The sequence below is a fragment of the Saimiri boliviensis genome, chromosome X, assembly GCF_048565385.1.
Source record: "Saimiri boliviensis isolate mSaiBol1 chromosome X, mSaiBol1.pri, whole genome shotgun sequence".
NCBI classification, from domain to species: domain Eukaryota; kingdom Metazoa; phylum Chordata; class Mammalia; order Primates; family Cebidae; genus Saimiri; species Saimiri boliviensis.
In genome coordinates, this window is record NC_133470.1 from 112859070 (window position 1) to 112877396 (window position 18327).

The following is an 18327-nucleotide window of genomic DNA, read 5'->3' on the forward strand; positions in this document are numbered from 1 at the left end:
ATTTGCTTTAGGGTGTACTGTCTGTCATGTAGTACCCCACCCACCATATAATTTGAATGTCATGGAGGACACAGACCTATGTGAAGTATAGAACCACTGCTATGTAGTGGTGGAAGACTGTTTAACTCTCTGCTTATAACCATGTCTCTGAAAGCAGGTCTCTAGAAAAACTTTAGAATCCTAAGTGTAGAAAATGTTTTCGATAAACTCTAGCATTGAAAAGAGTCTGATCAGACTTAGTGCTTCAGGGTAAGTTGTGGCAATAGCTGTGGAGAAGCGGAAGAAAAGTTTAAATAATTTACTTCTGTATCCCTGTCCCACCAAATTTATAATTTATCTTAACCATGGCTCCTGACCAGCTTCTTTGTCAGACTTGGATAGGATGAAAGAGAATACTATGGAATAAGGCAAAAGATATGAAGGTATCAAGAAGGTTGTTAAGTGCAGCCTGTACCCGCTCCTGAGAGGTAGGAGAAGTAGGATAAACATTACTCTCTATTCCAGTTCTACCAGATACTTGATTAACTTTCCATAGCATTTAAAGAAGCTGGGAAGATACTCTATTACTGTGAAAAAGCACCCTCATTAACCCTGCCTCAGTATGCAAATATCATGACAGGTAACTGGATAAGCTACATTTACATTGAATAAGACTAGAAAGTTCAGAAAAACCTACTCTCTAGGAATCAACTGGACATTTTGAAAGGGACATTTATGTTTTTAGGCCATGAGAGATATGGGTGAATAGGAACCTGTTCACCCCTAACATTTTTGGGGCCTGTGGCAAGAGTACAAATGAAGGACCACATACCATATAACTACATGATGAAAATCTTAAAACAAGGTCTGCCTTGGCTTGGCCCATGTATTCATCCAGGGTCGTGCAGCCCACTCGCTGAAAAAGACCCAGAAGCGAAAGGACTCAGGCTCCTCTAAGGCTAGCCCTGCTACCCGTGAGGTACACAAATCTCCTGGGGCAGGGCAAAGCAGGGCAGGGTGGAAGCTAGGCCCAGGCCTCAGACCTCCTGGGTAATGACTAAACCCTCCTGAAGTTTGGATGAAGTGGACCTGGCAAGTTCTTCAATAAGCCATGAATACTACGTATCCCTCTTCTACAGGTCACTTTTTCTGACAAACGACATCATTCAAGTAGCACAGAGAGGGGGACTGCAGCTATCTGGAGACATTTATCTGCCAAGGCACTCCACTTTGAGTAATTTGGGAAGGCCAGTTTTAAACAAAAATAGTTAACTTTTCTGTTGTTTCCTGTGGTATCAGTTGTCATTTTCTCCCTCACTATCCCTATGCTAGCCACCTTTTCCTGCTCTCTACCCCTTGACTCCCTGTGCTTGTGACCTCTGCCCTGTGGTGCCCAGTTTGGCTTTTGTGTCATCCTTTCTTTTCCCTCTGATGCTCAACCAGCTACTAACCTTTCAAAACAATACTTAAGACCAAAAAGAAAAAAAAAAAAAGACTTTGTGTTTCGATGTTTGTGGTATAAGAAACCCTCTAAAGCATGGCAAGGCAGCAACCTCCCTCACTTGGGTCTATGGGTGATGCTGGGTGGAGGGAGGAGCATGCCTCCTTGGAGCACTTCTGCTCAAGTCTAGTGGCCCAGAAAAGCTAAGTACCCACCTCAAATACTTATTCTATGGGCACTTACGCTTCCTCACAACCAGTCCTATTTTATGCTTGGTTTTCTCGGTACTGATGGGGAGAAGGGGCATTGTACCTGCTACACTTTCCCAGTTATATTCAGGTTACTCCTTAGCAGGAGAATTGGGAAATGAGCAATGACTAGGACAGTTTTTGGTAAATGGAGGTTGTGGTTCTTTACCTGAGAAGAAATGCACACAGATGGCAGTGCTAGTTTGCACATACATACCACTCTGAGAAACTACCCCTCATAATATATTCTTATTCTTGTGGGCCCCATTCTATAGTTAGATGGTTTTGGCATGATAAGTAAATGAATCTGTTCATCCTAAATGAGCTCTTCACCAAAGGGTAGGTGTAAGGGGTGTATTTTCAATTCCATGTGTGAATGGGCTATGGTTCCTTATGAAGTAAAGAAAATACCTGTGAAATGCTTGTTGCATAAACAAAGCCACTACAAGCCTCATCAGGACACTTAACTCTTATAACTTCTGGTTGAATCTATACTGATTGGAAAATTCTGTCAGATGCAAGGCCAATTAGAGCAGTGATTAACAGTATCAGATGCCAAACTCTCTGGGTTCACATTCTTTCTCCACAAGTTATTAGTTGCGTGACCTCTAAGTCTCAATTTCCTCATCTGTAAAATGGAAATAATATTTCCATCTACTTACAGGGATAATATGAGGATTAACTCATATGAAATATATAAGCATACACATGTATGAATATACATTACTTAAAATAATATCTGAAATATAGTAAGCACTTTCTCTATGTGTGTGTGTGTGTGTGTGTGTGTGTGTGTGTGTGTGTATATATATATATATACACATATATATTTGTTATTAAAAATGCCCAGTTAGCATATGTGGTTCAAAGCTTTAGTGCCTTTATTTTAGGTGATGCTAAAAAAATCTAGTTAATCCTCTAACAGTTCTTGAACTTATCAATTAACATGTGTTACCCAGTGTTATATCACAGGAAAAAACAAAACAAAACAGAGAGGTCTTCTAACATGCTAAACTTATATTAGCCCTGAGAATAGCCCAACTCTCAGACTTTGCTCTCATGATATGACCTTAGATTGAACTGGTATCTTGGGGAAGCCACAAGGACACTGTTCTTCAGCAATAGTTCTCAAATAACTCATTTTCATGAGCACTGAAACTCACCACTCATGAGCAAACAGCTACGGTTTGCGAACAGCTATCAGTTACTGAGTACCTACTGAGTGCCAAGCACTATACCAAGTACTTTCCACATATAATCTGATTTGATCCTCACAACAGCCATGAAAGGAAGGTAGTGAAGCAGTCTTTTAGGCTGAGAAAAATGAGCCCCAAAGAAACTGTCACCTCCCCCAATGTCACACAACAAGGACATCAGGGTGCTAAAACTGGAAATCATGTCTATTTGATTTCCAAGCTTGTGTTTACTCAACTATATGGCAAATGAAATATTCCAAAAAGAAAGAATGCTTGATTTTGGTCAGGTTTGTCAAATATCAGATGATTGTACATCTGTGGCGTTATATCTGAGGCCTCTGTTCTGTTCCATTGGTCTATATCTCTGTTTTGGTACCAGTACCATGCTGTTTTGATTACTGTAGCCTTGTAGTATACTTTGAAGTCAGGTAGCATGATGCTTCCAGCTTTATTTTTGTCTTTTTTTTTTTTTTTTTTTTTTTTTTGCTTAGGATTGTCTTGGCTATGCAGGCTCTTTTTTTTTTTTTTTTTTTCCAGCAAACTGACACAAGAACAGAGAACCAAACACTGCATGTTCTCACTTATAAGTGGTGTTGAACAATGGGAACACATGGACAGAGGGTTGGGGGCTAGGGGAGGGAGCAGGGGGTGTGGGGATAGGAGAGGGATAGCATTAGGAGAAATACCTAATGTAGAAGACTGGGTGATGGATGCAGCAAACCACCATGGCATGTGTATACCTATGTGACAAACCTGCACATTCTGCACATGTACCCCAGAACTTAAATTATAATTTTAAAAAAAAGAAAGAAAAGAAAGAATGCTAACTCAAAGTGTCTTTTAGATTGTTAAGTCAGCTCAATGTTCTACAAGGAACACTGAGAGTTAAGGGCTGGAATATAAATGGATCAACAAAGTGGAGATGGACTGGGCAGTGCCACTGTCTGCTGAGTGAGGGTGATGCAGGGAGCAAGCATATAGCAATAACATTTTTGCTTCACTTGACCTAGGTCCAGCTGTAGGCAACAGTGCTCTAGTGACCACAAGTTCTAGACATATTTTGAAGTGTGAGCACTCTCCCCATTGAGTTACAGTCTCATACTTTAGAAGGACCCCTAATGTTGTTCATCTTGCTTATACTGTTTTATTTAGGAACCTGACTTACTTTCATTTCTCAAAACTACTGTCTTCAAAGTGACAGCCAGGGTTTCTGAAATGAAATCTACCTAAAGGATTGACCTGCTTCAGAAATCTGTCTTTAAGAAATGCTACCTTCACATCATCCATGATGAAGTGAAATGATTTTAGTCTGGAATATCTTAAGGGGAAATCATACATTATATAATATTTTAGGTAGAACATTGAAACATATTGGTTAGGGCCCCACTAAATTAGCACATACTATAATTTAGGCAGAGGATATGCTGAGACTTATCTGTAAATTTTCTATGGAATAAAGAGAAACAGGGTTAAGACTGAGGGGGGAATGTGTAAACTTTTTTAAGGAGACAGCCTTTAAATATGTAATGAATAGACAAATTAGGAAATACTCTTATCTATTTATTAAATAAGTCTTCTATAAGAATATTTACTTGTCAACACACGGGATTAATTTGGAATATTTGTATATTCGTGAAAAAAATGTTAAGACATATCTAGATCTGACTTTTTACTAATTCAGTATGGCCTCACCTTCACATAGCCTGAACTGGTGAGATTTTACTGTCTTCATTTCCTCTCTGTTTTATAATGAGTCATTTCTAATGCTGACTCTCTCTCTAGTCTAGTTAAGCTCATTTGCTCTGGTACTGTCCTTAGGCATGCAGAACAGTTGGTCAATGCCCTTTTTATGATAACTCTTTATAATTGAGAAGGTGATTAAACTGCCTCTTGGCTCTCTTTCACCAGGCTAAACAACCCCAACTCATTTAGCCTTTCCTCGCAGGCCCCATTTTCTAACACTTTAATCATATTTTTGCTGCTCTTCTTTGGATCTTCTCTAATTGCTTTGTAACTGTTTTAAGATTTAACCTGATAAGCAGGCCAAATCCAAGGCTTGGCACTGGATAAATATTTGTTTAATGAGTCACTTAGAAATTAAAAGAGGTGGTGCCGTGTAAGGGCAAGAGAACTGTATGAAGAATCAGAAGACTTGAGATTTATCCTTGTTCTGCCACTTACTAGGATTGAGCACAGGGTTACATCTAAACAAGTCCTATAAATGTCTCCAAGTTTCAATTTATCATCTGTAAATTTGGGACAAAAACTATCTGCTCTGCTGCCTCCTATAGCGAGCGTCAAATGAGATTATCTATATGAAAACACTTTGTTTTGGCATCAAAACTCTATATAAACACTATGTGTCAGGCACCTTTCTAAATAGTTTGCATATATTAACTCATCGTAGTACAGTTATCACTCTAATTTTACTAGGAACAAATGGAGGCACAGAGAATTAAATAACTTGCCTCAGGTGACAAAGATAGTAAGTGACAGAATCCATGCAGACTGGCTCCAGAATCCATGCTCTGAAACACTGTCATGCTGCTTCTCTGAATAGACATGAAAGGTGCAACAAAGCCATAAGGTATATTACTGTGGTGGAGGATCTCTTCAGTAACAAACAGATAACTCTCAGAGAAGCAACCTCTTCAAAAATTAATGTTTAGATCGGTCATTGAATTAAGCAAGGCAACTGTCCACCAGTGAGGAGAGCTTCATAATCACAACACAGTAATAGGAATGCTATATTGGGTCAGGCCAATGGTTCATTCACCCTAGTACACCTAAACTTCTTATGGAAAGTGCTCTTAGTTCTTGGATTCAGGATATGCAGTCTCTAAATATTCTCTGTGTACCCTACTAACCCTTCATGTTTTCATCTCTCTCTAGTGCTGTCCTTTTCTATGTTAATTCTTATATCTGTAAATTTGGAATGCTTCTCTTATAGGTTAACTATTAAATAGAGATACGAAAGACAGACTGGTGCCTAATTGAAACTTTCCCCTAATGTAATCTCAAGGGTTGAAAGAGTTAAAAAGAAAAAAAAAAGGAGCTTCGGGGAAAAATATTGAAAGAATTTTTATTTACCTTATGTGTCTGAATATTCACAAGGAAAACCAGAACTTATATCATGACATGGGGAGGTTATACTATCTAACACTATGTTGAAGACCCGCTTGTATTTTAAAATTGCACCACATTGAGGCATTTTCATTAACACTCATTGGAAATAGAGTGCAATGTAAACTCAATTTATGCCCAAATCTGATCTATAGTAAACAGTTATAGTGGTGTAACAGGTACTTCTACCTCAGATAGTGGGATGAAATATCATTTTGTGAGAGACTGTAGAAGTTTCCTTTCATAAAAATAATAATCTCAAACAGAGCTTAATACACCCTTGGAGGATGGGAGCATCTCTACGAAGAACTTAATATTGATTGAGTTATAAATGCTGTCATTCTAATCAGGATCTGTATATTGAACTATGATAAGTTTACCAAAAGACTGGTTATGAACCAATGAGAAAGGTGATAGATACCTCTGTATTTTAGAAATGTCTTTTAAAAATGTTTTCTATAAAGATATAACATGTTGAAGTTGTTGCTTAATTTAAATAATTTGTTTAATGAAAATTTGTTTTCATATAAGGAAATCATGGCAAATTCACTATATCATTGAAATAAGCTTAGGCAGAAAGCCACCTCTTTGAGAAAATGTGTATTTTAATAATAATCACATCACATATCTCTAGGTACTTTTCGCCTCTGGATGGAAATATAGCAAAATTGCAGTGGAACTTCTGAAATGTACTTGTTCAGTCTCCATCTATCCAGTCATTCATCCAACACTATATGCTACTTACTCTGTTGGACACTGGAGATATAGTAGTGAAAGAGATAAACCTAGTCCTTCCCTCATAGAATTTATAGCATAGTAAGAACACCTGAAATGGCAGAGAAAACAATAATGAGTTGATGGTTTTATGACAATTTTTTGAAAGAGGGAAGAAGAATAAATGAAAATCACTCTCTGTCCTTACCTAGATGTTGCTAAAACTTTTCTTTGAACAATATTTCCTGAAACATTGTATAGAAAGTGTTTTAAAAGATACTGTAAATGTGCATATAGTAGAAAGGAAGATGGAGAAGTATGACATGAATAGAGAATAGAGGAATTTTTGAATGACACTAGTTTAGTTTTCCTTAAAGTGTCTGGTAATAATGATATTTTTTTCTGTAGCATTTTATGCTTTTAGCATTTTATGCTTTTTAGTCTTAAATTTAAATATCTAAGGTTAGTAATGAATATGTTTTGGCCCATTGAATTCTATTTTTAAAACCATAAGTATTTTTCTTATATGCCACTTCTTACTTAAAAATTATACCAACCATGTGATATAGAGAAAATTTTATTTTCTCCATTATGTAGATGAGAAAACTGAAGCATAGTTAAGTGTCCAAGGTCCCACAATTACATAGAATTCAGAACTCTACCCACTACTTCTTCTATTACACAATGCTGAAAAATCCCAGACTGCAGTATAAAGTTCTGTAAAATCCAAAAGACTTTAACAGAATATAAGATATCTAAGAAGCCAAAGTCACTAATACAAAAGAAGAAAAACAAAGTATGACAAGGAGGATGTTCTTCGGCTTTGGGCTATTAAGTAGGTCACCCACTAAAAGGCTATTTTGGTATTAAATTTTAGAGGGCATGTAGTACATACACCAACATCACTGACCTGATTCTTCACTTTCAAGATCTAAGAAAATCAAAGAAAGGTGTTTTTTTTTTTTTTTTCTGGGGGTGGAGCAGGAAGGGGCAGGTAGATCATTTGTGTAGCTCAAGAGAATGTTAGTTGAGAAACTTGATTTAACCGGGCTAGTGCTCTAGATTTTCTGTGAAGTATGATTCACTAGAGGTAATGCTGATCCTAACAAGGGGACATTTGTATTTCTATGATACAGAGTCAGCAATTTTCCTCCTTTTCTTTCTCCTTTCCTCTCTTCCTTCCTTCTCTTCCCTTTTGTCACCTATTATTTTTTGCATTTCTCTTCTTGTGGGGGGCATATCTGATAAATTATTGATATTTAATTTGCTATTAAACAGCTCTCCCAGGCAATAGCTGCTCACTACAATTTCATCTCTGAGTCTGTTTTGGGCCTAGGTACACTGGGATTGAATTAGAATGAAAATGTTTCCCTTACAGTTTTGTTTATGGCAGTGTGGGCACTTTGTTATTAACCGGCAAATTGAAACTTCTAAGGAAAATAATAAACTTTCCTCACATTTCAGCTTGACTCTACCCCAGACAGATCTGGTTTAGGGTGAAACATTTCTTCTAATTTTTTTTGGTCTTAAATTTAAATATCTAAGCTTAATAATGAATATGCTCAGGCCCATTGAATTCTATTTTTAAAACGATAAATATTTTTCTTATATGCCAATTCTTACTTAAAAATGGTCTCTCTCTCTCTCTCTCTCTCTCTCTCTCTCTCCCCCCCTCCCTCCCCTCCCCTCCTTTCCCCTCCCCTCCCCTCCCTGTTTCTGATCTAGAGGGATAATCTGCAAAAATATAGGCAAATTCAAAACTTGGTGAGTACTGTCCTGACAGTCTGTCAACCCATAGTCATCAAGAATGGCTGGTGATCTTAGGAAGGATCTGGAAATAGTACATATTCCAGCAATGAGGTTCCTGAAACAAAAACCCTATTCTTCTGCACTGCTTAGTCCCTTGTCTGTTCCCTGTTGGATAGAAGGTATGCGAAAGGAAAGGGATTACTTTGAAAGTCAGTTGTCTAGGAAACAGAGGTGTGGAGGGGTATGTTTATCTGATAGGTAGCATTAAATGGCAAATACTTCCAGATTAATCATGGTATGCAATTTTCAACAGCTCAGATTTTCTTCTCTTTTCTTCCCCCGCCCCGCGTAGCCACTGGGGAGGAAAAAAGGATTAGAGAGACTATCAAAAACTGTTGGCACGTTTAGTCTGTTGGCTACTTAATTTATTAGCAGATACGGGAGCTGCCTCAGGTTGATAATTTAACATGTTGGCTGGTGGTAAAATAAATCTCAAACGTACCTGTTCCAAAATTGTGTTAATCCTTTCGACTTCGCAGTCAATCAAGTATCGCTTTTCCTGCCTCCTGTCCATTTCTTCAATGATGCGCCTGAATTCTTGGACATCCTTGATGTTTCCCACAGACCTTGCTGTCACTTGCCAGTTGTTTTGCACTGCTGCTTCCATAATCGCTTGGAGGATGGAAAATCCTGAAGGAAGGAAAAACCGCTGCAGTGATTTAAAAATCTTTCTGTAGGTATTAAAGATTCTGCTGAATTTCTATTCACAGTCCATCTGGTGCCTTGGAACCTTATCCATATGGAAAGCAGGCTGAATCATAACCTCAGCCTTAACCCTCCAGACAGTTGGCACTTCCATTTTGTTGTAAAGGAAAGAAGACTGTAAAACTTCTGGGCGCCAGGCATCAAGTGTCTACATGAGAGTTTACAGCTGGATTATATTATCTAATTGTTTATATTGACATGCATTATCAAAATATATATGGAACAAAATCGAGAACTTCTTACAACTGCCTGCCATTTTCTTACTGCAGTTGAAGCTCATTTATTTCATCTTCTAGATAAATATAAGCATTCTGCCAAATCAGAAATAACTTTAGTAGAGATAGAGCCTTATTATAATATGGCTTCTACTTACATGGATAGGACTATCCAACAAGGTAAATTATGACTCCCGAGTAAAATAGTTTTATGAAAACCCGAAAAAGGCAGTTTATAACAAAGATATCATATTGGTGATCTCTGGATCACAACATTATGGAAAAGTTCAGTACTTTCTCAATTAAATTTACCAGAAATTTCTGGCTCATTTTTAATCTAATTTACATGAGATAACTGTTAGCTGCTATTACCCTGGATCTATGTTGCATAAGAAAAAGAGAAAAGATCTGATGCATGAGTTTTGGGTAACCTTTTTGGAGTTAGTGTTTAAGAAGTTGGGAAGAACAGAATATCTAAAGTATGATCCATAAGAATAGAACAAGAGTTTTCTACATGCTGGTCTTTTAGAGTATTCACGTTGCTAATATTATATTGTATATATAGTTTTGCTTCTGGTTTGAACCCATGTCTGAGTATAACTTCAACTATAGACATAATTTTATTGGGATATTGCCAAAAGCAACTCATTTCTTCCCATAAACCTAAATAGTTTTTCATTTATAGTCAAGTAATGACTAATGGGAGTGGGTGATAGGGATGATTTGCAAAGCCGGAATGATCTGTGCCATGGCAATTTGATGAGTGGAGGAGTAGAGAATGGTAGAGGATTGCGCTGCCCTTTGAGCATATTCCAGGTTCTGTGCTGTTTTGGGCTCACCCTGTAGTGTAAGCAGGCTACAATTCAGAATTTTCTTCATTGTACCATAGAAAATGGTATTGACATTTGGAGAGCTCGCTTCAGGGAGATGGTAGCAGTGACTCAGCCGGTCATTATGACTCCTTTGTGTGCTGGGTGTATGCAGGAAGAAGATCACAAATGAGACCCAAGCACTTGGTAATTTTCGAATGAGCAATTTCAGCACAGGAGCTCAAAATTACAGATCAGAGTAAATTGCCATTGCTTTAAATGTTAATTCTTTCTCTTTTTAAACCAACCATGCATATTTATTTCTCAGATTTACATTTTCCTGTCGGTTGTTGATGTGCTCTGTGTTTCAGTGGGAGTTGAGGGCACACGGTAGGCCAATGCATGGGATTAAGAAATAAACATCGGAAGAAAGAAATTAAGGCATTTGAAAATCTTTCTTAAGCAGTGTACGATAAAGCCTCATTATTTTGAATCTCACTCATTAAGAATTTATGAAACTTCAGCAAGGACTGAGTTAAATTTTACTTTTGTGCTATTTATGAATAAAGCATTCGCTAAATAATAATGTTAATGAAAGTGGGCAGAGTCTTTAATATATTTAAAGTAAACTTTTTTAAAGGTCCTTTAGCCAAATGTAGGTGTTCATGTGTTGAATCAAAATCAGCTTTCTAGTGGTCTTTACTCATTGGTCCTATTCCACCATTTGGGATGACACAGAGCAAATTTAACCCTTTTTCATGTTGACAGTCCTTCACATTTTTGAAGGCAGTTAGCATGTTTCCCCTTAACCTTCTTTTCCTGGGCTAAAGATGTCCCAGTCCTTCCATTGTTACTTTTATGGCATTATGACAAGTTCCCGCACTGTTTGCTCTCTCCTATGGATATCTGTCAATATTTTATTGATTCTGATCATTCCAATGTGATCTGATCAGTGTGGATGGCAAGGAAATTATTGTTTGCTTTGACATGGGTTGTTATTTTAGCAGCCTTTGCCAATATTTTTAAATAGCCAAATTATGTTGTTAATTAGTATCAAGCTTGGATTCAACTAAAACGTCAGTTCTCTCCATAAAAGTCTTTGCTCTGTAGACTCACCATCCATGTATCAAGATTTATTCCATTCCAATCTGCTTTTATCTCCCTTTGTTTAATTCCTCACCCCATTCCAGTCCCCGCTTGTCCCCTACTGTAAAATTCATTCAAATCTGGAAAATGGTCTCACTCACTTATTCGGTACTCAGGCAGGCACACTTGTCTGTCCCTTTAACAGGCACATCTGTCTACACCTGCAGACCTTTCTGGATAATCTTCTTTGCCCAGGAAACCTCTTTTACTGACTTCTCATTAATTACTCCAGAAACGAGTAGATTTAAATTCATGGTAAATTAATTATAAGCAATGGAGAAATGGGTTTAAAGAATTATATCACAGACATTTAAAATTTTAAAATAAAACTAGATAAACAAATTACAGTAAATAAACATACAATACTATTGTTTAAAAGAGCTCAATCTGTATATACTAACAAAAGATTTCTGCAGTATATATAATACATTATGTAACAGGTAATAATAGAAAAACCAAGCTGTAAAACAGCATTTATGTTATAATTCTATTTTTGAAGATAAACCCTATGTTTCTATATGTATGGAAAAAATCTGAAGAAATTAGCAGAGTTATCTCTGAGGTGTAGGATTACCAAGAACTTTTATTTTCACTGTCATTTATTTATGTAAAATTTGGCCCTTTTACAAGAAGCAGGCATTATTTTCTGTAAGTACAAAAACAATAAAGATGAAAAAGAAGTGCAACTCATGTTGTCCTCTCAGAACATAGGCTTCTGGAAGACATAGATGATGGATGTGGGCTTCTTTGTAGGCTGCACACTGCCATAAATGAGAGACCTTTTACTAAACACTGATTTACAGATCTTTTTATACTTTTGTTCTTTGAACCATGTTAATGTATTACCTATTCAAAAATTAAGTAGAAAAAGCAATCTAAAATTAAGTAGAAAAAGCACACTGATTTTTTAGTGAGGGCATGTCTGGGGCCTCCTGGGCTATGAGCCTTGCTCACATTTTTTGAGCAAGTCAGAACTGTGACTGAATACTGCAGTGTCCTTTACCATGCAGAGTTTCTCTGTGTTTGCTTAAGCATGTGGCTGTGTACTATAGAACCCTGGGGGGGAATGGTCACCTTAGTTCAGTACATGTCACTGAGCAGCCCAAGAAATCTTTTATTTGTTTTCATACCTAATTTATTCTAGTTTGACTGTTTCCTGATGAAGCTGACCAAAGAGAGTAAATGTGAGATTGAGGGAGAAAAAAAGAGAAAAATTTGACTAGGGAGGCAGAGAAAAAAAAAAAAACCAGGCATTGGTACTTGTAGGAGGGGAGGTACATAACAAAGTCCTGGCTTTGTAAAAATAAGCCTGCTGTTTTCGCAGCTTCAGAATTGTCCTCCACTCTCTGAGAGCTTTAACATACCCAATTTTGCAGCACTACTTTTATTTGAGCAGCAAATTCTCTCATTCTGATTCCAGACTGCTGTTGCTCTCCACTTTCCTCTTCTTCCTCATTTTAAAGAATGGTAGTTATCATATAGGTAAGTGAGTGAATGCTAGATTGTCATCTGCGTTATACCAATATAACACAGGTTGTGACAAGGCGTGGAAAGGCAATTATGGATGAATAACTTGCCTGCAGCTATGACCAATTTAATCCTACTGGACTTGTGGTTGGGCTATTCTTGGCAAATAAGGTGTGACCATCTTGGTAAAGGGGAGTGTGGTTGATACTGTGTTGTACCACCTAGATCCTCCTTTAGTACCATAGAACTTACTCCTTCAGTTGTTGAGAAAGTTGTAGTTTAAGGTTATGACCCCTTCCTGGGGTATCCTGCATCCAAGGAATGATTACTACGGGATAGAAAGGCACAACCCTTATGGCCCGGTGGGATAACTCTAAAGGAAAGTCATCCTAGCTTCAGATCCCCCATGAAGGGTAAGCTGAGGCTGTTATCATTGCAACATAGCTCATTTTTTCCTTGTGCCTAAACCTGTATCCTTCTCTTCTTCCCACGATTGTTGATAATAAGAGTACCACCCAATAAACTTCTTGCATTCATGAATCTCTATTTCAGTTTGTTTCTGGGGGATTCATCTGCAACTATGAGGTTGACCTCATGACAGGCATGGCATCAGATACAAAAAGATCTCAAATATATAATCGTCAAAATCATTTTCACAGGGGGAAAGAAGGCCAGGATGTTCAATGTGTAAACAAGTGAAAAACCACTCCATGCCGAACACATTTAGTATTTGATCCGAAAACAAAGAAGAACAATAAATAGGATATTGACATACGGAAATTCATAAGAAAGACACTCAAGAAAATATAGTTGAGGCTAATTTTGTTCCTGTAGTGCATCTTCCAGCAGGGGCCATCACCACCTGCGGTCAGCTGTGAATCTGGACCGGATCTCTCAGAGCCACATCATTTGTACTTCTAACAGCGTCTTTTAGCAGTCCCCAAAATGATGGAAGTTGCTGAAATTGATGTACTGGCTTCTCATGAGTGTTGACACTTACAGCAATTTGTGCCTGGCTGGGATTCTCAGAGGGTTTGCCACAAGGCACCAAAAAGGTTTACTGGCTCTCTCAAAATGTTCTAGAGAGGCAAGTTGGTTGTCCAGTAGCCTATGCTAGAAATTACCTTTTCAATATTTTCAGGTTGATAAAGAAAGGCTTACAGTGGCCCATGAAAACTCCTGTAGCTTGCAATTATTAGACATAGAACCACAGCATTACAGGCTAGTATTCTTACAGATGACTCAGCCAAGTAGGATACAATTTTTAAAGTTCTGTAACTCTTTTCAAATGAAAAGTTTATGGAAGCCCAATATCTGAGACAGATTAAAGGGGAGCTTCTCAGGTTTGAGGGGTGGTGCTTAGACGGGGGAAGTGACTTGCTAAATATTACACAGTTAGTTTAGTATCAGAAACAAGACTGGAATCTAAGCAAGCAGAGCTTGAGCTAAGGTGAGGCAAGTGAAGCACTAAGGGTAAAAATTCAAGAAGGCACAGGTGCAGCCTCACTTGCCTTGCCCTAGTGTTGACCCTATAAGCAAGTCTCTTGGCTTCCAATTCAGTGGCCTTTCAAGTGCCTCATCTCCAACTTACTTGATAGCTCTCATTTTAAGATGACCCTTGGCAATATTTTGGTATGGACCGAATTTAATTCCTCATATCCTTCTATCTTCTATTTTTGATGTCACACAACATCCTGATATTCCCTTGCCTGTTTCCCCAGTACCTCGACTAGGCCTATCACTACCAATTCCAGCCTTTTCCTTCCTCCTTCCCCATATTAAAACTTTCCTGTCCTATGCTCAACTCCATCAGCACCCTGCCCTTTTCCAGGTACCAGCATAAAAATAGCTAATGGCTTCATGTGTTATCCTTTCAGTGAACACACGTACATTTTAGCAGAGACCTTAACATGAATGAGTTTGGAAGGAAAACAGAATGTTGAACATTGATTTTGGGTCTGCCTGTCTTATGGGGTCATTCAGATGATGAATTTGAAAGTTGGTGATGTGCTTGATGATCTTACGGAGTTTTACAAATGAGCAGCTGGTAGATATGGGATATCTCAAGCTGGGCACGGTGGTTTACTTCTGTAATCCCAGCACTTTAGGAGGCCAAGGTGGGTGGATCACCTGAGGTTGGGAGTTTGAGACCAGCCTGACCAACATGGAGAAACCCCGTCTCTACTAAAAAATACAAAAATTAGCTGAGCATGGTGGCACATGCCTGTGATCCCAGCTACTTGGGAGGCTGAGGCAGGAGAATTGCTTGAACCCAGGAGGCGGAGGTTGCGGTGAGCTGAGATTGTGCCATTGCACTCCAGCCTGGGCAACAAGAATGAAACTCTGTCTCAAAAAAAAAAAAAAAAAAGATATGGAGTATCTTAGGGGCCAGTAGAGTGGGAAGATGATGGTGAGACAGGTCCCCAAAAGATTAATGTCCATTTCTGTTTATGTTACTCAACTGAAATCAGCTGAAAATTTTTTTTTTTTTTTCTTTTTCTGTGTCTTCACCTGCCTCTGTAACTTTCAATGCTGGTTGCACATTACAGTCATCCTCAGAGGTATAAAAAATGGATGGCCAAGCCTGCCCTGAAGCAATAAAGTCAGGATCTCTCAAATTTATTCCTGGGTTTTGTTTTGTTTCATTTTAATCTCCCCAGGGGATTCTCATGTGCAGCCAGAGTTGAGAATCACTGACCTATTCTAAGGGCTACCCAATACAAATGTGGCATATTAAAGCAGGCTTTTTTTTTTTTTCTGATGTGTTCCTCATGACCAGCAGGAAAGTTCTGGGTGACAAAGGCATCATTCAAGGAGGGCTATATACCACCAAGACATCAGCAAATTAAGACACAGAGGCAAGAAGGGAGGGCCCAGGCCAGGGTTACAAATTGCTTCTTCCTGTGGTAGATGAAGAATCTGGAAATGCCGACTGCAGTATGTGGGAAGCAGACCCAGATGTACTCAAAGCATTTTACAAATGTCTTTCCTCTTCTGAAGTAGCATCTGCATATTTCTCTCTAAGTATAAAATTAATGTGTGTTCAGTTTGGACATTTGGAAAAACACAGAAAGTACAAAAATTAAGAGAAAAACTATAGGTGACTTTATTCCTCTCTCCATTCTATCTTATATAAATAGACTTCACACTTTTTATTTTAGCAAAACAGATTGTAATGCAGCCATGCATCACTTAACGATGGGGATATGTTGTGAGAAATGCATTGTTAGGTGACTTTGACATTGTGCAAACATAATAGAGTGTATTGACACAAACCTACATGGCATAGCCTCCTACACACCTAGGCTATATGGTATAGCCTATTGCTCCTAGGATACAAACCTGTCCAGCATGTTACTGTACTGAATACTGTAGGCGATATGGTTTTGCTGTATCCCACCCAAATCTCAACTTGAATTGTATCTCCCAGAATTCCTGTGTTGTGGGAGGGGCCCAGAGAGGTAATTGAATCATGGGGGCTGGTCTTTCCCATGCTGTTCTGGTGATGGTGAGTAAATTTCATGAGCTCCGATGGGTTTATCAGGGGTTTCTGCTTTTGCTTCCTCATTTTTTCTTGCTGCTGCCATGTAAGAAGTATGTTTTGCCTCCTGCCATGATTTTGAGGCCTCCCCAGCCATGTGGAACTGTATTTCCTATTAAACCTCTTTTTGTTCCCAGTTTCAGGTATGTCTTATCAGCAGCATGAAAATGAACGAATACAGTAAAATGGTTCCAGTAGAGTGTGGTATTGCTGGAAAGATACCCAAAAATGTGGAAGCAACTTTGGAAGTGGGTAACAGGCAGTGGTTGGGACAGTTTAGAGGACTCAGAAGAAGACAGGAAAATGTAAGAAAGTTTGGAACCTCCTAGAGACTTGTTGAATGGCTTTGACAAAAATGCTGATAGTGATATGAATAATAAGGTCCAGGCTGAGGTGGTCTCATATGGAGATGAGGAACTTGTTAGGGACTGGAGCAAAGGTGACTCTTGTCATGTTTTAGCAAAGAGACTGGTGGCATTTTATCCTTGCCCTAGAGATTTGTGGAACTTTGAACCTGAGAGAGATGATTTAGGGTATCTGGTGGAAGAAATTTCTAAGCAGCAAAGCATTCAAAACCTGGGTGCTGTTAAAAGCATTCCATCTTAAAAGGGAAACAGAGCATTAAAGTTCAGAAAATTTGCAGCCTGATGATGCAGTAGAAAAGAAAAAACATTTTTTGAGGAGAAATTCAAGCAGGTTGCAGAAATTTGCATAGGCAGCAAGAAGCCTAATGTTAATCCCCAAAACCATAGGAAAAATGTCTCCAGGCCATGTCAGAGATCTTCACAGCAGCCCCTCCCATCACAGGCCCAGAAGCCCAAGAGAAAAAATTGGTTTTGTGGTTCAGGCCAGGGTTCCCGTGCTGTGTGAGGCCTAGGGACTTGGTGCCCTGTGTCCCAGCTGCTTCAGCTATGGCTGAAAGGGGCCAATGTAGATCTCAGGCTGTGGCTTCAGAGGATGGAAGCCCTGAGCCTTGGCAGCTTCCATGTGGTGTTGAGCCTGTGGCTGCACATAAGTCAAGAATTGAGGTTTGGTAACCTCCACCTAGATTTCAAAAGTTGTATGGAAATGCCTGGATGCCTGGCAAAAATTTGCTGCAGGGTGGGGCCCTCATGGAGAACCTCTGCTAAGGCAATGCGGAAGGGAAATGTGAGGTCAAAGCCCCCACACAGAGTCCCCACTGGGGCACTACCTAATGAAGCTGTGAGAAGAGGAGCACTGTCCTCCAGACCCAGAATGGTAGATCCACTGACAGCTTGCACTGTGCACCTGGAAAAGCTGCAGACACTCAATGCTAGCCCATGAAAGCAGCTGAGAGGGAGCCTGTACCCTGCAAAGCTACAGGGTCAGAGCTGCCCACGACCATGGGAACCTACCTCTTGCATCAGCATGACTTGGGTGTGAGACCTGGAGTCAAAGGAGATCATTTTGGGGAGTCAATTAAAATTTGACTGCCCTGCTGGATTTTGGACTTGCATGGACCCTGTAACCCCTTTGTTTTGGCCAATCTCTCCCATTTAGAATGGCTATATTTACCTAATACCTGTACCTCCATTGTATGGAAGTAACTAGCTTGCTTTTGATTTTACCGGCCTAAAGGGGAAGGTACTTGCCTTGTCTCAGATGAGACTTTGGACTATGGACTTTTGGGTTAAGGCAGAAATGAGTTAAGAGTTTGGGGGACTGTTGGGGAAACATGATTGATTTTGGAATGTGAGGACATGGAATTTGGAGGGGCCAAGGGTGGAATGATATGGTTTGGCTGTGTCCCCACCCAAATCTCAACTTAAATTGTATCTCCCGGAATTGTCCCGTGTTGTGGGAGGAACCCAGAGGGAGTTAATTGAATCATAGGGGCTGGTCTTTCTCATCCTATTCATGTGATAATGAATAAGTCTCAAGAGATCTGATGAGTTTATCAGGAGTTTCCACTT

The 18327-nt window shown here is 39.0% G+C and overlaps 1 protein-coding gene across 4 annotated transcripts in view; it reads right to left on the reverse strand.

The window, feature by feature from the left end:
- GRIA3 (glutamate ionotropic receptor AMPA type subunit 3) overlaps positions 1-18327 on the reverse strand; it is a 330401-nt gene that overhangs the window by 156449 nt on the left and 155625 nt on the right. For all 4 annotated transcript variants that reach the window (XM_074391691.1, XM_003931097.4, XM_003931098.4 and 1 more), the window contains exon 4: positions 8953-9140. In XM_074391691.1, coding sequence (XP_074247792.1) covers positions 8953-9140 — 188 coding nt within the window. The remainder of the gene's footprint in view (positions 1-8952; positions 9141-18327) is intronic.